Here is a 23878-nt window from a genome sequence, read left to right as displayed (position 1 = left end):
CTGGTCATTTTTAACTGCCCATTGCTAAGCGGATCTGAATGTTCTTCAAACAGTTCATATCTTTTAAATAATCTCCATATTCAAGAGCAACTGAAGCTTGAATGAAAATACATGTTCAAGATCTGCCTTAAGGAATGATGTATATTTAAAAGGCCAGATTAAAATGACCATCAATAGCACTCAATCTTGATCACCAAACAAATTGTCTGCTTAGAAATACATGTTTTATATTAACATCCAATATTAATTTACCTTTGTTATCATGATGGTGAATTATCAATAAAAATGATTGCCCTTGTCTCTGAAGACATTTTCCCCTCAAGAACATTTATTCAGTCTAGTCATTCTGCAACAATATACACACACTCACATTTACACACATACCCCCGAGCCCAACAATTCACTGTTACATACCCTTCCTATTGACATCAATGTTCAATCAATCCAATGAGACCCTGTGACCCAACACTGCCTCATTCTGCATGGAGAAGATTAGGGTGAACAAGTCAAGTCATCATTACCTTTACATAAGCCACAATCACATTACAGTTGAACTGCCTCTTACAATCAGACAGCAATCGATATTATACATGACTGCCAGATGCATGCCCGCAGCTTCAGAGTTAAGGCTCTTGGGAGCTTTCAGTGGAGATAGATAAACACAGTCCAGCCAGAGGAAAGAGGCACTTGAGTATTGCTCTTCATCAGCCACACAAACCAGCTCTGTTTATCAAGTTGTACACAAACTAGAAAAAAAAACACAAGTACATGTTCTCAATCTATGAATTTACACACAAAATCAATATTTTATTTATACAGTATATTTTAAAGTTAAATAAATGCTCCACAACTGGTTGTAGTGTTTCCCATAACCCTGTTTGTTTCTTAAAAATAAGCCAGAGTTGCATCATAAAATATTATTGGAAAAAGATTCACTGGTTTGTGTGGTTGTGTCTAGTTTTGGAGAAACTGGAGCTTTTGGGCAATGGAGGAACAAGGACTATTGAGGGCCAGCTGGCTCTTGGACATATCAAAATGTACCTTATTTACCTTCTTAATACATGTTCCTGATCTTTGACGTGATTCATCAGTTATTTCAAAGAAGAAAAAAAAAAACATTTGTCTTCGGAATCTGTCATCAAAATGTAATAACTTGCTCTGTCTCTGAAATGACTTTTATTTTCGGCTGATGTAACCTAGTCTGCAGGGAAAGATGGAAAAAATTATATTAACGAAGTCTTTGATATAGTTTTGCATATTAAAAGGATAGTTCACCCAAAAGGGAAAATTCTCTCATCATTTACTCACCCTCATACCATCCCAGATTATATTACTTTCTTCTGCAGAACACAAACGAAGATTTTTAGAAGAATGTCTCCGCTCTGTAGCTCCATCTGCATTTGTTTTCTACAGAAGAAATTAAGTCATACACATCTTAGATGGCATGAGGAAATGATGAGAGAATTTTCATTTTTGGGTAAGCTATCCCTTTTATATCATTTAAATAATTTGTTTGATTTACAGAAACAATGGTCACAACAATAATAGCAAATAATGATTTTATAAAAAATCAACTTCCTAAAACCACTCAAAGTCCATAAATGTTTTTTAATGCCCTGTTTCACTTTAGGGCTGGGCGATTAATCAAATTTCATTTTCAGTTACGATTTTGGCTTTCAACGATTATGAAAACAAGGTAATCAAGATAAAACTGTTATTGTGCCACATTCAGTTTTGCAATGAAACACCCCTGCATTATATCTTTAAAGCATCCTTTATTAAAGTGCAAATAATTAGGAAGCAGGTTATGAAAATAAACTCTATGTGTGGGCAGTGCCACTTCTATAAGTTGTGTAAAGTGACTGGGGAAGAGGTTGAATCTTCTCCCGGCTGAGGCAGACTCTGGCGCGGGGATGCTCGTCACTTGCACACATTTGCAGGTATGTCATTTTCATGGTTTGTGCTCAAAAAGCACAACAGGTTAAGAACTTGAAACCATTCTTCCATAATTAACATATTAGTTAGTGTTATTATTTGTTGTGGTTTTGAAGCTGGTATTGACAATCATCAAATTTCACTACCAACTACTGAAATTTTGGTATTGTGATAATATTATAGCCTATATTGTACATGGTAGATCTTGTTGCAATAACATGATGAAAAAGTAGATCTCATTCAATAGAACTATGAGTGTCCCTGCTGTAAATGATGGCGAGAGAGGCTTTCTTTTATTTGACTACCATATGTAACATAAAATAGTTATCGAATGACAATCTCCTCCCCTACGCAGTGCGGTTTACATTTCAGGTTCAAGGAAATCCACTGTGAAAAACATGTTTTTTTTGTTGTTTTGTTTTTAAGTTCAATAAATGCACGATGTTTCCTAAGTCAATGAGTAATCGTGTTAAATAATCCTGATCTCGAAATTGACTAAATTAATTGTGATTTATGATTTTTTCCATAATCGAGCAGCCCTACGTCACATTACGAAAGTTCAATCAAAAGTTTTGCAAATGCAATTTCCTGTTGACTTTATGCAATGCTTAATATCTTTTTGGTACGGTAGACAAAAGCCTTCTGCACTGTGGTGTTTTGAATAAGTGAAATGTGGAATGTGTAGATTTCTTCTTTGTTCCACTCATCTTTCTGTTTCATTGTCATTCATTCTGACACGCTCCTTCTCAATGACATGACTTATGACTCACCATTCAATAGTTATGTGGCTTTGAACACTTCCTTGTTAAATGTATAGGTTTCATTGTTATCTACTTCACAATATAGTTGGTATGCTGGAAAGCCTCACAGTTTACATCTGGAGCTCTCCAGATGCTTAGGAAAACATTCAATCTAGACAAGCTGAGATGGAGTGCAGTCTATAGCTTTGTTTTTTTATCTGAGGGCTATGTTCAGAACGTAAGCTGATTCTTACAGGCTGAAGCTTCTGTCTTAGTGGGTTGCTTTGACACACTTTGATCATTAGTGGAACACTGTACACAGACTAATCAATGAGCAGAGTAGCCCTACCTTGCCCTCTGATCTCTTTGTTCTTCAAATAACGGTAATTTTCTGACCCCTGCCATCCACCTGTCAATCACCATCAAGCCCCACCTGTACCGCATGTCCACTGTCAGTCGACTTCTCTCAGTCCCACTGTTGTGGCCTGTCAAATAGAAACCTCCCCTTGAAATTCTGCTGGTCAGATTGTCAGACCACACTTTGTTTTTCTTGCCACATTGTCTCGTAATGTCATAAGGAAGTGCAGAAACAGAGTAACCCCTGCACACCTGTGCCAATCATAGCTCTGACTAGTCTCCCTCTCATTCATTCAGACAGCAGCTCTGCTATTTGAATGCACTAAATTATTAGATCTGTTCTGACAGCTTTGCTGATACTTAAGTCTCGCAAATTAGAGGTGTTTTTCATGCTGCTTAAAGACAGGGTTTTTTTCTACAGATGTATTTATTTGTGAGCTCAGCATGAAAGGAAATGTATTCTTTTTATGATTTTTTTTAGGAAAGTACGTATTTTAATCCTGTTAAATGTTTTTGTTCATTAGGATGGGAATTTCACCAGAACCCTGCATGATATGGCACCCAAGAACTCCAAGAAAGTGGGTCAATCTGCATTTGTAGACTTTGGTGAGTAGAAACATGTCTCTGTGTGCGGTCCATCTGTGTTTTGTGTTTAGAGATGGCATTACCAGGGGTGGAAAGAGTAGTGAAAAATCATACTCAAGTAGAAGTAATGTTACTTCCCAAAACATTTAGTGTGTGTAGAGTAAAAGTAGCTGTCCTAAAAACTACTCAAGTAAGAGTAAAAGAGTAGCTCATTTAAAAGTACTCATGAGTAATTAGTATTGAGTACTGAGTTGAAAAACCTCTGCCCCATTATAATGAACACTGTATGCCAACTTTTAAAACACATCACTTTTCTGTGATAAACTACATAATCTGATTCCAAAAAATAAAAGGGAGACATGATAACAGAAATTAAAATATTAAAAAGTAATTTTCAATACACTGATCACCATTTTAAATCGTAATGTATGAAACAATTACATTAATATCAGTTTATGTGTAGGGTCTAAATTTCCAGAGTTTTTGTTGTGCATAAAACATGTTCAAACAATTCAAGGAATGCAAAAAAATGCAAAATAAGCAGGATCTCGTGGCACGTCATATCCTGGACAATAGAGGAGGTAGAGAAGTCATGGGAAAAGTTGTTTGGTATAGGGGCTACATCACGCTTAAAAAGGAATAATTCACCCAAAAATGGATATGTATGACTTTGTATGACTATATCATGGATATGTGTGACTTTCTTTTTTCTGCAGAACACAAATTAAGATTTTTAGAAGAATGTCTCCGCTCTTTTGATCCATACAATGAAAGTGAATTGGTGCTAAAATATTGAAGCTCCACAAATCACATAAAAGTGTCAATATTTTGGCACCCCTTCATTTACATTGAATGGACCTACAGAGCTGAACTATTCTTCTAAATTTTTGTTTTTCTGAAGAAAGTCAGTCATAGACCGATGGCATGAGTAAGTAAATGATAAGATGACATTCATTGTTGTGTGAATTATTTCTTTAAGTAGCACATGGGGGCCACGTTGTCCTCCTTTTGACATTGATTTAGTTCTTGTATCTTTTAAGCCCAGAAATAGTTGTTCTCATTCTCATGCATGATGCACAATTTTCTGAAGTTTGTGACAGGTGGAATGTTCTGCTGAAGTATTGCTCTGCAAATGTTGATACTTTTCAGTCTTTATAAAGGCTAAGCATAATTATAAAATGTTTTATTATCTCTTCTTTCCTAGTAATTTATTATACAAATTAACACACTCTCTACATCAGGGGTCCGTATTATTAAAAAACAAACAATATTTTAAAAAAATCTTACATTTTAAATTTACATTTATGCATTTGGCAGACGCTTTTATCCAAAGTGACTTACAGTGCCCTTATTACAGGGACAATCCCCCCCGGAGCAACCTGGAGTTAAGTGTCTTGCTCAAGGACACAATGGTGGTGGCTGTGGGGATCTAACCAGTGACCTTCTGATTAACAGCTATGTGCTTTAGCCCACTACGCCACCACCACTTATTATTAAAAATATTGGTGATTTTCTCGTTTACTTGTTATTGTTGTTTGATTAATATACTTTTTAGAACATAGCCTACTAGACAGTGCTGAATTCGGTTACATGTGCACTTCAAGTCCAACATTTTGATGCAAATATGCGTGAACCGCATTAGCGCTCAAACATTAGCTGCCTGTCAATCAAACAACACGCAGCTACAGACGTCAGGAAATAAAAAGTCAATCTTTTATATTTCATCTTTATCAACCAACCACTGGTGCTCTTCCTATTGCGATTGATATAATGAACACCCCTGTTCTAGATGTCAAACAGAGGCTAAATATAGAAAACTACTCAAAAATTTGATCGAGGACGTCTCTCTCTTTTTTCCGATAAACATCTAGATCATTTTAATTGCCCAGTCCTATAATAACATTGCATTAATCTCTCACAGAAGCCCAATAATCTCAGTGATAGATAGTTAAATTACAGGCTACATTATTGGCACACAAACTCTAGTAAGCAGAAATATGAAATTTACCTCTAAATGTTTCTTCAAATTAGAGGCAATATTAATGCTGATATCAGGCTTGAGCAAGTTAAACTCACATGACACGATCAAGCATCTGGCCTTTTTCACTGCGAAAAGCCCTTTCAGGTGCGGCCGGATATGTTCAGCTGTAAACTATGCTTGAGGCATCCTCCACATCCATAACAGTTAGCACCAGATCTGCAGCTGCCGTTCAAGTTTTTTATGTGTGATTTAATTGGATGGGAGTCACGAGACTCTGCCTATCCAATCATGTTGATAGATACAAATAAAATCAGGACAGGGAAGTAACGAATGCAGATGGTGGGAAAATAGTGCAGTAAAAGTACTTTTTACAGCACTTAAAATATTCTTAAGTAAAAGTATAAAAAAAATTATTACTAAAAAAGTAAAATTCTTGGGAAAAAGTAGTTAATTACAGTAACGTGAGTATTTGTAATTCGTTACTTTACACCCCTGGGCATTACACAGACATGAATTTCAAATAGAACCAAACCAGTTGGATTTTGGAAACATCCTGGTAATTCATGCCTAATATAATTCAGTTAATTCAGCTTTAACCCATAAAGTGCAGACTCCATTCAAACTTGATTTTGTAAATTATTTCAATATTTTCAGGGTTTGTATTTTATTTTTAATTTTCATAATTTGTTTTTACCTTTAAAGATATCCTGTTTCAGTGGCATGCCCAAAATTAAAGGCTTATGACTCTTCAAAAAAAAAAAATAAAAACTAAGATGTTCAATTGTTTGGTGTCATTTTAAGGAAAACTTTTAAAAAAATGTAATGATATAGATTAATATACAGTATATGATAAATTATGAGACTCTCAGCCTTAGAAACTTTTGAAAAATCACGTAAACCAAAAATTACCTTTTTTTTTTTTTATCTGATTTTTCTGATTTGACATTATATATTTCAGGGTGTAAAGATGGTAAAAACTGCTTTTGTTTTGTTCCCAATTGTGTCACCTTTAACTGAGTAAAATGTTGTGTTGATATGACAAAGCAATAAAAAGTTATAGCATTACAAATATAATTTATCCTAGTGTCCAATAATGAAGCCTCTCCAAACAAAAAAAACATAATCATTGTACTTAAAAAAAAATATTACACATGCAAATACAACAATGACTAAAGGTATACTCTCTCTCTCTCTCTCCAAAGCATGCAAGCATGAGTAATGACATCTCATTCAGTTTTGTTCTGTGTCATTTGAGCCATTGCTGATTCTGTGTCAAGTTCTTGGTGCCATCTCCTGGTGGCCATATATAATTAGATTTAATTATCCTCTCTGCCCATATTAGGATGACTTACACCTATGGTTGCAGTGATCTGAATCCTAATAAGTTTGATTTAGCTTTCCATGGTGCTGGACAATGTACTACATAATTTCAGATGAAGTCATCTGATCCAGGAAAGTTAACATGTGTTAAGCCAGATAGCACATTATGTGCTGTATGCACATTGTGCTTCATGTGGATTATCTAATGATCAATGCATCAGATTGAATTGTGTGTGGGCTCATTTTAACAGGAATTCCCTCTACATAATTGTATGAGATATTTTATTTTTTGTTTTATTTTTCATGAAGTTATAAGCAAAAACGCGTCTTATAAGCAACAGCTGTTTACATGTAACTTATATGTCAAAGACATGTACTTGGCTATTACTCACTATATTTTTTGAAAAATATTTAGGTTGTTCTACTCTTTGAAAGCTTTCCAACAACATAAGACACATGGCAATTTGATTAGTTAGATCTATTACCAATTACAATATGCAATGTGCAGTGTATAATTCTTCTGATTCTTCTGAAAAACATCAGATTTGTCTGCAAATTTTTAAGCACTTTGGTTATAATACATGAATGCATCGTAAAAAAACAGCTTCTAAGTTTTAAAACTGTACCTATTTTGTGTTGGTCAAGACTGCAGTTATTAATATTTTGATCATTATTCTTTCTCTGCGGGAGACCCAATGCAAGCCTAAAGGGTTAAAGCTGAATCATGTCATTTTTGTATAATCACTGCTTTCATACAGATTCCAAAAAACTTCCCCAACTTCTATTGGTCAAACAAACAGATAACCCCACCCCAAACTCACATTAGTATTCGAGTCAATGTTGCTGTGTCAGGTTGGATGTGTTGCTCAAACAAACAGGATTTTTTAAATTGGTGCAACAGCCACAGTATTACACTTTTAGGTGAAATCAATCTACAAATGTGGCATAATGTTAATATTTTGTGTACAATATTTTGTGATTGGTCTTATTGTATTTTTTTTGCATATTAATTGCTATTTGTTATTTTCTTTCTTATATCTATTTAATCATCTCACATGCTGATTGTCATGACAGTGACAAAGCAGCACTGATGTTTACCAAAAACTTTAACACTATCCTTTTGCTGCTTTGCAAACACTGGTATTAACTTCAGGAAAGCTCAAATATGTACTTTGCTGTGTTCTGAGGTATTTGTGACAAGGTTTGCATGGTTGGCTTGAGGTAGGGTCAACCATGGTCTTTGAACTGTGATTATGACATTAAACCTTCAACGTGCATCACCTGTGACCTTTATTGCCCCCCCCCCAAGTGTCACAGTGGGGGCTTGGAAAGAGATTCAAAGTGCTAGATGTGTGAGAGACAGAGAGAGAGAGAGAGAGAGAGAGAGAGAGAGAGAGAGCTGTAGACTGTGATTTAGGATGATAAATGATGTTGGGGATGGAAAAAGACGTGCATCCAACGAGAAGCCCTATTCTACATGTATGTGTGGTCATGCCTTAGTCAATATTGTCGCTGAAACAGAAAGGCTTTATTGGATTAGTGTCTGGGTGGGGTGGGGGAGGCGACGACACGAGTGGGAAGATCAGGGTAACGGGTGGAACTCTTGGTGTAGTCTGAGCCCAGGTGATCAACATCCGTCTCTCTCCTCCCTCCCGTTTGTCATTTTCCATGTCATCACCTGTTTTCAGCTACCTCCCAAGCTTTTAACTTCCCTTACCACATGTACATCTCACCACCATCAAGAATGTGCACATTCACACACCCGCAGTATTCAAACTGTCTGCACCAATTAGCTGTAGTAGTGTGTGAGTGTAGGAGCCTGTGGAGTCATTAAGATATGATTTGGTGTGAGGAACAGGCTGCTCTATGATGGTGATTGTCTCTGACAGAACACTGAGCAGTGCTGCAGTGGATGGGTACTAGGGTTGAAGAAGGATACACACCGGCTCCAACCGTATTCTCACACTCTCTCACACACAAACACAGAACAGAATACAGGTGAATCATAGCTACACTGCTCCCATTAAGTGGGTGGTAATGGGAAGCGAATGACACATTCCATCTTGACATTGTACCTTGGATGACTTGAGTGGGCACTGAAAGCACAGGTTCTGCAGTGTGTCGTATTCTATAAATGGTGGAAAGATCAGCTCGGAAGGACGTGGGCCTAAATGCTATAATTTTAGTGATCTTCAAAGCCTGCAGCCCTTGATTTCTGCTTTTGTACTCCCTTTTCCAACGCAAACCTCGGTGCCGCATTTGAATCGCCACCTAATTAGAAAGAAAATGCTGGATTCGCTGCACCTGCGTGCAGAGATGCTCGTTCGATTTGACCTAGATGGAATAGTGAAAGAAATCATGATCGCAAGGGGGTTCAAAGTGTCTTTTCAAATTAAAGCAATGAAAGGAATGCAGTAAAAGGTATACAAATTTGCAAGAAGTGAGGGGAGGTAGGAGGAAGGTGGGAGACAAAGAGAGAAAAAGGAGGGAAGGAGAAGAAAGTGAGAGACAAGTTTGGAGAGAGGAAGGGATGGAGAAAGGGAACGAGAGGAGTCTGCTTGTTTGACTTGAAATAGTGTTATTCTGATCACACTCCTGCCTGTCAGTTATGGCACGACTCACTTTTCCATCCAGCACCTAAGTGGCAGATCAAAGATACACCCCAGTGACCTTTCTCTCTCAGTTCTTCTCCTCTACCTCTCTCTCTCTCCGTTAGTATTCTCCAGCCATCCCTCTCTGCTCCATACACTCTTTGAAAACAGTTATGGCAGTCATTACAGGAGGCGCATGGTCCGGTTTAAATAGAGAGTATGAAAATCTGCTTTAGTAAAAGGAAAATGCAATCCTGATTGTTACAGAGTCCCTAGGGTCATTGAAAAGCTGGAAATATCAGGGATTTCCAAAATTTTGATTTTAAGTCTGGAAAAGTCTTGGAACATAATAAAATCTTAAAATGTATGGACATTTCTATTGTGAGTATATGTTTTTTTAGGTATGCTTGTCTATAAGATGTTTAGTCAGTTAGAAATTTCTCTTGTTTTTAAATGTACTTAAACGGTTCCAGTACCGATTCCTCTTAACAATTCCGGTTTCTTAACAGTTCCATTCAAGATTATTTTTGTACATTTTGTGTAATATTTGGAAATAAGAAATGCAATTCATAATAGATGTATTACCCTCAGCAGCTTGTTATCAAATGATGAGAGGATTACATATTTTAACAGAACAGATTCTATGTTGGTTAGGACATTGCAAGGAGGATAATATTTAAAATGTTTTTATTAAGGAAATGCGAGAACGTTAATCTGGTAATATAAGCAAAATAGCATTATTTTCTCATTCAACAAGTCTTCCTTTACCATTTCTCGGACCCACCACAATATAGTAGCCTGGTTGTTTTTCTCTCACTGAAGAGTAAACAGGTTTAGAACTGATTGCTTTATGATATGAAGGAAAAATGCCATATGTAATATGTAGATTTGTTGGATTATGTGTCGACGATATGTTATGGGATTAACCTGTAATGTGTCAAAATCAAATTCAATTGTATTCAATAGATCTACATCAGGAAATCATTCGTATCTAAGAGACATAAAGTGACATTGTGTAAAATGTATTATCCAGCATTAAACAAATTGAAATCTAAACAACGGGTGAGCTTAATTAACAACCCGCATTTGCAAAATTACTTCTCATTTTAGACAAACTATAGGAGCATGGAGCATTGAAACCACTTTACTTTTTTTCCCCACTTTCAGCTTTCCACCTCTTATCATTCCCACATACACTTCTCATATTGCCATCCCAAATCAGTTATCTGTGCAGTTTAACTACCATCTTAAAATTCTGCACCTCTAATCCACCCCATTACCTAGACAGTCGTTCAGTCAAATTCAAAGCTGTCTTCCTAAAGAGTGCGCTTACCGGGGCGTAAAAGCAGAATCCAATGGGCAAAAACATTTGTACATGAAAGGTATGCTTAATTAAAACTTTTAATTGTAAGGGTTAGATCTAAGGTACAAATGGTGATCCACCTTTACAGTCTCCTGAATATATATATTAAAAAAATTATGCAGTAATCTCAAAGGATTGTGACTGGTTCTTCCTGAACATCGCTGTAAAAGGTAACATGTGATTAGATTAGTTCAAATATATTTCTGAAAAAGAACCGGTTCCCAACCCTTTTTAAAAGTCAATACAATTTTTTTATAAAAATGAATTTGTCAAAAGGTGTGGGAGGCTCAGTGGGTAGCACTGTCGCCTCACAGCAAGAAGGTCCCCAGTTTGAGTCCCGGCTCACCCAGGGCCTTTCTGTGTGGAGTTTGCATGTTCTCCCCGTGCTCACGTGGGTTTCCTTTGGGTGCTCCTTTTTCCCCCACAGTCCAAAAACATGCAGGTTAAGTGAATTCTAAATTGCCCGTAGGTATGAGTGTGAATGTGTACGTATGTGTGTGTTGCCCTGTGATGGAGGGCCACCTGTCTTGCCTCCGAGAGAGCTGGGATAGGCTCCAGCACTACCCGCGACCCTACATGGGACAAGCAGATGGATAGAAAAGATGTGGGAACTTTGTCATTAGCAAGCAGGTCCAACTAATCATTTCATCCATCTCAGCTAATCCAGCTCTGATCTCAAAGCAGATCTTTCATCATGCCAACAGTCAACTCTGCCAAACACTCACGGGTTCAACTCTGGGTCCCGTATCTAACTCCGCTCCTGCTGTCTACCCATGGATAAACTTGCATTTTAGTTTCTTTGCTGCTGTATTGTATAAGGCCAATACTTTACCAAATTCTAGCACAGTTTCAAAACTTGTTTACCCATTTTTATTTTTAGGAATTTAATGTACATGTTATTTACATTGTCTGATATAATTTGCATATTCAGTATATCTGCATTCTATTGGGCTATTGGCCATCCTGCTCTCTAGATACCTGCATCGGCCATTAAAAAAACCCATATCGGTTGATCACTAGACGAAAACAAATCGGTACAACCAGGCTTAATTGGTACAATGGCTGCTCATCAATTTTTTTCTGTCAACTCTAGCTTTGATCCTACAGTAAGTTTAAGATTAGTTTGTGCGTGTGTGCACTTGAATGAGTAGGTATGCAGCAAACAGCCAATCTCATGAAACATGGAGAGAGAGCGAGAGAGAGAGAGCGAGAGAGAGCGAGCAGGCAAGCAAGTGCCATAGTCAGTGGGATTTTCCTCTCCGCTAAAGGCCGATTACCATGAAAATGTGAAGAAATATAATAAATAAAATAGCAAAACAAGAGATTGTCAAAAAACTATGAAAAATTAAAACCCATTTATACTGCACAAGAGATCACCATGAAATCTTGAAGAAATAAAACACATGATTTACACAACACAAGGGATCACTGTAAAATGATGAAGAAATTAACAACATTCACATAGCCGGAAGAAATACAGCGGCTGCTCCAAGAGCTCAAGTGGACTGTTGGAGACAAGTTCTAAATGTGAAAAAAATATATAAAACAGCTGTTATATCAATGCAAATGTCAGTTCATATAGGTTTACAACATGAACACAATGGCCTATTAATTTGATCTTAATAAAAATTTATTTAAACTCAAATAAAACATTTTAAAAGCTGATTTAAAGCCTAATTTCAATTAGTACTATTACAAATATATATAGATTAGGAATGAATAATTAAAAAAGTTAGCATTTGGAATACTGTGTGCAATTATTGGTATGCAATAATAATATGTATCTTGTGAAGTGAATAAGCTTTTAATATTTTAAATATTATATAAATCAATAATTATATGCAGGTATTATATTAATCCAACTTACTAGCTCTTTTATAGATCGCCTAATATTATATTATGTTTATATTTCCATATTTTATATTTTATGGCTAGAGCAGGCTCTTTAAGGTATTAATATAAAGTAGAGGTAATTGGTAACAATAGTTAATTCCTTAATAAGCTACACGTTTATATCTAACTGTTAATTGTTTATTAAGAAATAATATATAGTTAATCCTAGTGTACACTACATGCCTCAAGCTCATCTCCTTTAATGTTTTGAGAAGTGATCTCTATGTGATTCGCACTGTCCCGACGAGCGAAAGATGGACAACGAGCAACAGCCAATGAAATACAGAGAGAGCGCAAGAAGAGGGCAAGTTAGAAAATTCGAAAATAATATACAAATTCTCCCTACCAGCTGTCTTTATTATAATTATTTTATTATTATTGTTTCCTTTTGTAAATAGTAAAATGGGCACGAGCCATTCTTTCATGTTTGTTGAAAGAGGAGAGCAAGGTTTGGGTAGCAGAAGACGAAAATTATTTTGTTTTGTTGGGCAAATTACCACAAATATTCTAGCTTGAAGTCATTGTCACACGTAATATGATGTGGCATTTACCTTCCAATCATCATGCCATGCACAAGTACTGTGTATTTGTGTTGTTGAGTGATTTTGTTGTGTATTTGACTTCTTGAATTATAAGAATGTGTGAGTATTGCATACCAGGAAGTCATTAGTGGCAATAAGTGACTGGCTCATAGCACTCTCCTACAGTACTTTAACAAACCCTTTGATTTTCACTCAGACACACATGCTGTCACATTCAGTTTTCCCATCTGCTGATGTACTGAAGCTAAAGCTTTTAAAGATACAGGAACCAAAAGCCAGTGTAGCTTGCTTCTTTGTTTCCATCCATCTTGTTAAACATGCATTAAATAGATGCACTCTTTACACACTCTTTTAGACCAGAGGGTGTCCCTGTTCTCATTGTGCATCAGGTCTGGATGAGAGTTGGTGGTGATCAGAGTGTTTGTGTGCATGTCATTCTCTGCCACTCTGCAGGCTGCTGGTCTGATTTACCTGGCTATTTTCTGTGTGGTCTTGAATACTTTGTGATACTTTGAATGTCGATGCAGGTGTCACCTAATATTACCAGATATCTTTTCATTTTCTCTCTACTGCTCTACCTCCAGTTTTCTTTCTCCATCTCTACCTTCACCCGTTTTTCCACTTTTTTTTCATTTGCTTTCTTCTCTTTCTAATTTATTTTATTATTTTCTAGGGGTCATTATTAATAGTAGGTGCTTTGTGTTGAGCATGCAAAAAGTAAGCATGAGGGAACAAAGACCTGAGCATAATACTCTGACACCAGGAGAAACTGCTTCTTACTGGGCTGCTACACACTTCATTACACTTGCTCAAAATCACATAATGTCATCTCCATATGCTGTATTTTCTCATCAGCGGATCTCTCTCTTTTTGTTTTTTCCTCAGATGGTGATGGCTCGCAGGACCACCTGTTGCCGGTCTGCATGGATGACGCGTGTCAGAAGAGTGTAATTTACCTCGCCAAGCCTGGAGGTGCAGAGGTACACATGCCTTCCATTATTTCTCTGTTACACTTCTCTGTCCCATCAATCCGTTAGTATGGGACCTGCAGGATTAGTAAGGTTTCTGCTTAAAGGGCAAGTAGGTTTTAAACAGGAAGTCTTTCTCCCTTCGCAAATAACTTTTTTGTCCAACTGTTCACCAGCAGACAAAAAAGATTTCATGGATTTATACCTTGTGTTTGTTCACACATAACAGGTTTTCACACTTAACATATCATGTTTGTGTTTGATGGATGGATGGATGGATGGATGGATGGTATTTCAGACAGAATACATCCTTAAATGGAACCTGACATACTGTACCAATAAAAGAATGACATACAGACAGGTGTATTTTTCACTGCACATATAATAATTAAAATAATATTAAAATGAAGGCATGTATTATAATAGCATCATATAATTATAATGGTATATATTTATTTAGTTCAACTCACGGTGTCAAGGCCAGCTTGTGCTCTTAACTGAATGTCAGCCTCACATTGGAATGCAGGGGTTATCTCACTGTCCTCTCTCTGTCCACACACACACACAAACTCCCAAGCCACATGTCTGGCTCTATCCGCCTGTCACAGGCCTTGGGACTGAAGAGAAAGGAAACAAAGATGGACGTAGACAGGAAAAGGGTAGGAAAGTAAAGGGCAGGAAACACGTGTCAGTTTTTGTCCGCCTGCCACAGGCACTAGTCTTCATCATCAGATACACTGAACAGAAAGTAAAGTTTGCCTCTTTCATTATTTTCCCAGGTGTCCGTCACTTTCTCTCTGTCCATTATTGGTCTTTCTCTCTCACTGCACTTCCTTTTTTCAGTTCTATCTCCCTCCATTCTTTTCAGAATTAAGAAGAAGCTGCATGGATTTGAAGGCGTTTATTCAGTACTGTCAAATATTAACAAGCCTAATAGAGACATAGACACACAAAGTGCATTGAAAAGACAAGATAGAAAGAAAACAAGCAGTTTATGAAGAAGAGAGAATGAACAAAAACACTGTGCAGCACTTGTGTTCTAGTCAAACAACAGCGGTCTATGATTTAATTGGCCAAGGGATTGCTCTCTTTGTAAGTATGTTTGTGTGGATGGGTGTGTGTATGTGCTAATCAGACAAATACTCACACATGCACACATTCATCAGTGTTTCCATCAGTTGCTGAAAGAGCCATTTCTATCTGTTTTCTTTTTCAGCTCATCAGCTTAATATTGACAGTGTAAACATGACACTCATTAGAGTGATTTGGGGCAGTGAGTGTCATCACACTTGCACACATTTGCCTAGCTGTCTAAATGGTGGCTTTTCATTGATTTATATTGTTTCAAATGGTGTGCTGTGTTTTGTTTTTCCTCAAAATCAATTCTATCACAGCTTAATGTGCTTAGACAATTGTAAGTAGTAAGTATTAAGTAAGGAAATAACACTTTGGCACTGTTGCACTTTCAGAATATTATAGATTGTGTAAGCAGTCCGTCATGTCAACTTTTTGTTTGGGACAGGACTAACTGTTTGGTCGATAATGGAAGGTGGGAGGAGTGTTTGGGAAAGCTATTTTGATGGTCATTAATTAGTCTTTATTTTTGCAATTTTATTTGGTGTCACAGAAATTACATACTGAGGGCCCTATTTTAAGAGCGCAAATGTTAAGCGCAAGGTAAAGTCAATGGGCATGGCCAGGAAGATTTTGTATCTTCTGAAAAGCATGTGCTAAGTCTAGGCACAAGTGAGTTTGGCAAAATCGCCCGCTCAACACGCAAAAGGCGTGACCAAGTACCATTTGATTCTGAGGTTCTTCTCCGGTTATTGAATGTCTGTATCCTATTATATAATCCATTCCAACAATTACCAACGATTTAAACAAAGACAGCACATTAAGAAGAAGATGTTAGTGTAAATGGACTGTATGCAATGAATTAGAAAATTTTTAAAATATGTGCATCTTCTGTGCATTATCTTTATGTTAGTAATGTTTCTACTAGGAATGTTATGTATATCATATTTCTACAACAGCTGAACGCTCTTTTTATACACATGGAAAATTGTATTCTCATCCGAACTTGGATTTATGTGCCTTTTAAATTAATTACAATTAATAATTTTCATCTAATGACACACACATCATGGCTAGTATAGACTAGGGATGTCTTGATCCTGATCGCAATTATCGGATCGGAGACGATATGGGCATTTTTTTAACTGATCAGGGATCGGCAGTCAGCCTGATCACCTTACTCCGATCATTTATGTCAGCTGAGCATAATTTGCGGCAGAACGTAAACTGACAAGTAACTTGGCATTAGCAAACCCGTGGCTAAAATGTCAGCAGTGTGGGAATATTTTAAACTAGAAAGCGAAAACTTTCCAACATCCACTTGCAATATCTGCAATACAATTGTTTCGCGAGGTGGTAGCAATAGAGCTGCGTTCAGTACAACCAATTTTATTTGACATCTTAAAACTAAGCATGCAATGGAATACGTAGAACACAGGAAAAGGCTGCTGCGCCAAAGCAACAAACACTGGGCAAAACTTTTAAAAGGAAGGAAAAATATCCTCGAGAGAGAGCGAAAAGGCTAAAAATATTTTTTTTTACATTTTGCACAGACCTCTCAGGCCAAGAGACAAATAGGCTTTCCATGTTTAATTTCAATATGCCTTTTTTAACCTTGTCAAATAGTTAGTTTTGTTCACTATAGCACCACCTATATGCCGATCGGGCCGATTCCATACGTATGGCTAGTCAGCCGGAGTACTACTATCCCTGAAAGTTTCAAGTCTCTAGGCCTTACGGTTTGGTCTGCACAATCAGTTTTAGGGCATGATTAAAGAAACTTTGTCTTTGTATGAACCAATTCTCCTTTTCACAAGGATTAGAATTATTTATTTATTTATTTATTCAGATTTAGCTTCTAACTTTTCTAGCTAATTAAGTAACACACAAATTGTGTTTTCAGTGGGCTATAAACAATTGTGGCAATCAGACATCTTTTTGCTAAGGTTTGCATGGCATGAGATGGCTGCGAGTTTTTCATTCTCTCTGGGATTTAAAATTGTGTCTGGATTGTACATGTGGTTTCAGGGCTCAAAAAGAATGAGAGAGTGTAGGACTTTGGAATTGCAACAGAATTAAACTATCCCTTAAGCTGCATTGCAGCAAAGAGAGCCATCCATAAACCATGGAGGGAGAAAGAAAAAGAGATGGGGAGGAAATGATGGAGAGAGAGGCAATAGATTGTCTGCGGTGGTAGAAGTGAGCGTCTGTGTACGTGTGTATTGAATTTCAAGTCGTGAGGGAGGGAGGGTAGGTCGGAGAGATGGACGCCTTCATAGGCTATGCTGTTCTCTCTCTCTCTCTCTCTCTCTCTCTCTCTCTCTCTCTCTCTCTGCCAGCCCGGGGCATCTCACGCTTATTCATTTCATTTTCATGTACTCTGTAATAGCAACTTTGTTCCCAGCTTGGCAGCATTAGCTGAGTGTGTTAGGCCATTTATTTCCTTCTCTTTTTTTTTTTGTCCTTTTTTTCTTTTTCTCAGAGGAGTATAAATAATATTTATGCTCAGTCTCACTCTCACAGTTCACACCCTGAGCATTCTGCCACTCTCACAATACTGCCAGCACCATGTGCGAGTGTGTTTCTGTCTGGGTGTTTACTCGTTTCTGTGTGCATATCTCATGATTATGAATTCAACTAAAGCATTGGTCCCTTATCTATGCTGTTTGTTTGAAAGTTTGTATGTGACTTCAATAGAGCTGTTTAGTCATGATGTCAATTTGTAGGCCAAGCCGGAAGGCTGATTCTCCATGGGTTCCCTTGGGAATTTCCAATGTGGTTTTAGAAAAACAGTTTTCGATTTATGGTCTGTGGTTAACATTACTTTAGGAAACTTAAACGTTTTGATCCTCAAAAATTAATTACAGTCATAACTAAAAAATGGCCTCTATTTTAAGATTGGTAGATTTTTAAAGATGTAATTCATTTATTAAAACATAAACACATTAAAGCAAAAACATTTCCGTTCCACAGGTCAGTGCACAACCCACTGCACCACAGAGCCACAATATTTTCAGTCACCAAAGGGACATTCCAAGCTTATAGGAATCACAGCCAAGCATAGCAGTCACCATTATCAACTTCATATTCATGTGATTTTTCAACAAAGATCAAAATCTAAATTTGTTTGGAAAAGCCATCAACTGTTCATTGAGCACAAAAATCTCGTAATTTTTTAGAAAACAACTGTTCTTAGCTGGACTTAAACTTAAACCCTTTGAACCATTTCCCAATGCATTAACCATTAGGCCACTCCATTGACTCATCTCAACAGTGCAAAAGAGACATTTAAAGCTGAGAGTACAAAGCAATCACTGAGAAAATCTTGTTGTAAGAGCTATGTGGTTTTGAATTCTAGCAGGAATGTAGTACAGCCTATGTAGAAGTATGCAAAACATGAAGACTCCGAGGTCATCAGAAATACAAATTTTAGAACCATAATCCAATGTTTTAACCACTGAGCCACTTGACACATCTCAACACTGCTAAAGATATGACAAGTTATGAGTGAGCATACAAAAGCACTGGATAGCATGCTTACCGATTAGCATGATAAGCTAATGTTGCCTACAGATAGCATTGTGATCAAGTAGCCTTAAAAGATTGAATGGCCTACATTTAGCATGCTAATGGATTAGCATGCTAATCTATCATAACATGTAACATGATAACCATGTTTAACAGATGATTTTTGGAACTACTGGTGACACTGTCTCCACTTCTTAGGTACCATCTGTGAAAGATGTGGATGAACCATACATATTTTCATTTAAATTCAACAAAGGTGATTTATACGATTTCAAAATAGCTCATGATTTTAGGACATACTGTTTAAAAGTTATGCTTCATTGTGTTGCCTTAAACTTCCATTGGGGAGAAAAAAAAGAACAGTAAGAATACCTCCAAGCAGAAATTATCAGGATAAGTCAGTAGAACACAAAAACATCCAAAACAGAATTGAAAGTATATAAAATAAATCTTTCACAATTCTTTATCAAAAGGTGGTGCTGTTATGAAACTCTGCATGTGCCCTCAGACCGTGGTCCTTGTGAAGCATACCAAGTTTTGTTTTGATAGGAAAAAGTGTTGCAGAGATACAGCCTTATCCATTTTAACATTGAGATGGTGTACCTTTTAAACAAAGGCAAAAATAAAAATTCTGTTTCATCATTTTAGTGTCAAAATGCAGTCTCAGTGTGGATGGAAGTCTAAAATTGAGAGAAAAATATGCTTTTAAAGAACGTATTAGTGTGGTCGTGGCCTTAAAAATCACTCTACAAAATAAATGTAAATGTACGTATAAAAGACGTCTGATAGCTCACCCTTTTTATTTTCTTTATTTTACAAAAGCACAAGGTTTTGTTGTTATTATGAGTGTACAGATATAAAAGTAGACCCTTTATAGTTTCTAATGATGTCTTACACTTATCTGTATACCCAAAAATGACGGAGTATTTTAAGTTGTTTCTGCTGTAATGACGAAAATATCCAGCAGGACACGCAGAGTGTTAGGTTGAAAACACTGTGTGGACCACAAGAAACTACAGATGCCTACATGTAGATAAATTCTGCCTAAAAAGACAATAGCCCAATATTAAGAATATTTTTCTGAATTTTTATTTTTATATGTTGTTTTAGTAAACTGTGAGAGACATGATGTGGGTGATTTGATTTAGTGAAGTTCTTAACCTTGACGAAACCACGATTCGAGTACCTTCTTGGCTGCACAAACGCCAGGTGCGATATTACCAGTTGTCAGGTCATGTGTCTTGTAGTTTCTAGTACATTGGTTACATACCTGTCTTTATGTGTTCGCCTTGCCAGCCACCTCGGTAATCAATGTTATACGGCAGTCTCCATAGTAACATTCAAGTGTATTGGTTGACTGAGTGTGCTGCTCTGCAGGTGTGTTTGCTCAACACGGTGAATCAAACTCTGGCTATTTCTACGACATCAGGGGGTGCTACAACTGCTGCAGACAGTGTCCATTTATTTTAGTTTCATTATTTGTATTTATTTATTTTGTTCATTGCATCACAATTCAAATGCCATTGAATCCGAGTAAAAATGCATCTGAGTCTGTGACAAGTCCAAGTCCATTAATATACAAACTCTTGTTGGAGGGGAAAACATTTTTTTGTAACTGTCTAGCTGACTCAGTTAAACAAAACACATCTATATTATCAAAAGTAAGTCACAGGGTTCCTGGTGATTCAAAGTTACTGAGGGCTATTTTTGCAGACTTCCGTGTAAAGATGTCTTCAGTGCTGAGCCATCACTTTACTCTGAAGAGCTCAGATAGCCCATTATCTACTCTATCTGTTTAACAGTGTAAACGTCACGATAGCAGCAGGTGCCAGCATGCAAGAGCGCCAGTTATTCTCTCACGCAGACAGCTGGTGATTCTCTGTCAACACTTACGCCGTCCCTCTCCCCTCGTGTCACAATACCATCTGTTCGGCTTGCGCACTGCCACTCATATACTCACTTATTCTCTGCAGAGATCTTCAGAGCTTTACTCTAAGAGCACAGATTCTGTGCAAGCAGTCATTAGCTCTTTTGCTGAAGCTGCTTTGCCCCTGTAATGTTCTAACATTCATTCCCACCACTGCTGTGCTGTCATGTGACATCTTTTGTCATTCATTTCCTCTTTATTTTATCAGGGAAGGGGCCTTTTAATTTTTGCCTGTACAGAGCTGGATCCAGTACCTATTTTAGTGAATCCCTCTGAAAGAAATTTTAACTGTGAACATATGTTTAATGAAAAATCAAGTTTAATAATAACAATGCTGTCAGTACCTTTCAGCATATTCCCTGTAAAATAATAATAATAATAATAATGATGCAATTTTCCCTTAATCAAGACTGTATCACATCTACATCATGACACATGTACTAGGGGTGGGTGTTATGACCAACCACTTATATCGGGCTATGGGATATACGTTCACAGAGCATTTTATTAGGAACACCTGTAAACCTACTTATTCATGCGATTATCTAATAAGCTGAATAAGCAGTGCATAAAATCATTCAGATACGGGTCAGGAGCTTCAGTTATTGTTCATATCAACCATCTGAATGGGGTGATTGTTGATGCCAGACAGGCTGGTTTGAGTATTTCTGTAACTGTTGATCTCCTGGGAATTTCTTGCACAACAGTCTCTAGATTTCACTCAGAATTGTGCCAAAAACAAAAAACTCTGTGGACAGAAATGCCTTGTTGATGAGAGAGGTCAACGGAGAATAGCCAAACTGGTTTGAGCTGACAGAAAGCTCAGATTGCACAACACTTCAAACCTTGAGGCAGATCGGCTACAGCATCAGAAGACCACGTCGGGCACTATATTATGACCGTAGTGTTCCTAATAATGTGCTCAGTGATTGTATGCACAGTTGTGACCAGTGTTAATTTCTACTGTTTTTTGTTTTAGTCATAGTTTTAAACCCAAAGTATACTTTGGTCAGACAGGACCTGTGCACAGGCACTGAACGCGTGCAGCCGGATTTTTTTGCACTAATTAGTGTGTTCACAAGGTGGCAACACGTACTTTTTGCTGCCATTGCTGTCACGAAGAAGCACTAGAAGAAGATGTAATCACCGCTAAACATCAGGACATGAAGGTAAAAACAACCAATTGCTCCCCAATTTGGAATGCTCAATTCCCAATGCATCCCAATGCAAGCCCTTATGGTGGCGTAGTGACTCGCCTCAATACGGGTGATGTGATGTGGTGACTTCCGCGTCTGAGACTGCCAAGCCACGCATCTTATCATGTGGCTTGCTGAGCACGTTACCGCGGTGACATGGCTTCACGCTATTCTCCTTGGCATCCATGCACAACTTACAATATGCCCCACCGAGAGCGAGAACCACATTATACCGACAACGAGGAGGTTACCCCATGGACTATACCTTTCCTAGCAACTGGGCCAATTTGGTTGCTTAGGAGACCTGGCTGGAGTCACTCAGGGGATTGGATTTGAACTCGCAACTCCAGGGATGGTAGTTAGCTTCTTTATTCACTGAGCTACACATGCCCCCTGGATACCTGCATTATTATAACTTGTGTCTGTAGGAATATAAAGACATCTTTATGGGTCTAAACTCCTGAAGAGAAAGTCCAGCGTCTCATAGCAGTCGTAGAGCTTATGCACCAACCACCTGTGTATGCGCTTCTTTCAAGGGGAGCCTACAAGCTTAGCATTAAATAGTATACCACAGTGATCCTGTAGACATTCTATGGGCGGTACACTGGTAAGGAAACAAAAAGCTTTTTTTTTGTAAAAGAGATGCTTCTGTGTGCTGAATAAACTTCTTTTCTGTTTTTTTTTTTTTTTTTTTTACCTGTCTGCAAATCTTCAACATGTTTTACACGAAACAGTTATTTTGGAATTAACTATGTCTGAAGTTTACTATGATAAAATAGTTGTTTTATAAGAGAAGACAGGTAATTTTGCAACAGGTAAGTGTCAGTTTACGACTCTCCCCATTCAGTTGTATGGTATCAGCAAACGGTGACTTACTGTTGTAACATGCTAGTTGACCATTACCAAAGTCTTTCTAGCAAGTCAGTCCACCATTGGCGATCTTTGAAACGCTAGTGGGAGACTATTTCCAGTCATGCCAGTGCAGCTCTTATCTACTTAAATGGGGGAACACCAAAATCTCAAAATGGTTGGTCAAGATTATGATCAAAGAACATGTTTCAAATCAACAATTAAATATGTTAATATTGGAATCATAATTACCTGTAAGACTCGCTCCTCTTATTCTTGTACCATATTTCATTACTAATTGTGCTTCTTTCATTTTGGGAGACTAATGAAGATGCTGTCTGTTGTCAGATTCTGTTTCTCATCCAGGGTGTAATGGCATGCGTTCCCCGTAATGCAATGAGCAATGGTTTTTTTAGGGTTCTGCTGTGTCATAAAGATGGCAGTTCATTAGACAGCGCACTTTTGTATTAGCATCTTGCACCACTATTGATGTAATGGCGCCTCGTCTGGTGTCTTCCCACGGGCGAGCTGAGATTTTAATTTCTTGGCCTAATGAAGCATCACAGCTGAGCTGTGGGAGTGGTGAAGAGCGTAGCTCAGTTTACACAGGGGCTTTTTGCACTTTAATAAACAAAGCCACAGGGATGGCGTCTTGGCATTGTGAATGTGATGATGTCTCTCCAACTGATCTCAGAGAGGGAGGAAAATGGAATATTTGCATTCTGCACACCGCGTCTCTATCTACGATATCCCATTACTTTTGCTAAGGAAAGGCCATCATGGCTTTCTCCATTAAAGAGATCAGTCTCTCTCACTCCCTCTCTGTCACTTTGGCAACAGCGATATGATTCACTGACATTTCAGCTGTTCAGTTGGATGGAGGAAGCCTGGTGTTTGTCTGGTCTCATGCTGTCTTTTACACAAATGAGACACTTTAAATGATGTAAGTGGCACATAACATGACAAACTGTCATGTGTGTCATGGGCATGCAGAAAAAAACCTTTAATAACAAAGTAATCGCTATCATC

The 23878-nt window shown here is 37.5% G+C and overlaps 1 protein-coding gene across 1 annotated transcript in view; it reads left to right on the top strand.

Annotated features, from left to right (window-relative positions):
• Nucleotides 1-23878, top strand: part of itfg1 (integrin alpha FG-GAP repeat containing 1) — a 186089-nt gene that overhangs the window by 53484 nt on the left and 108727 nt on the right. Inside the window, exons 8-9 of the mRNA XM_052149066.1 lie at nt 3557-3638; nt 14193-14287. Coding sequence (XP_052005026.1) covers nt 3557-3638; nt 14193-14287 — 177 coding nt within the window. The remainder of the gene's footprint in view (nt 1-3556; nt 3639-14192; nt 14288-23878) is intronic.

The sequence above is a fragment of the Xyrauchen texanus genome, chromosome 2 (assembly GCF_025860055.1).
Source record: "Xyrauchen texanus isolate HMW12.3.18 chromosome 2, RBS_HiC_50CHRs, whole genome shotgun sequence".
In the NCBI taxonomy this organism is placed as follows: domain Eukaryota; kingdom Metazoa; phylum Chordata; class Actinopteri; order Cypriniformes; family Catostomidae; genus Xyrauchen; species Xyrauchen texanus.
Note: the sequence above shows the minus strand (reverse complement) of the source record. Positions and strands in the feature narration are given on the sequence as shown.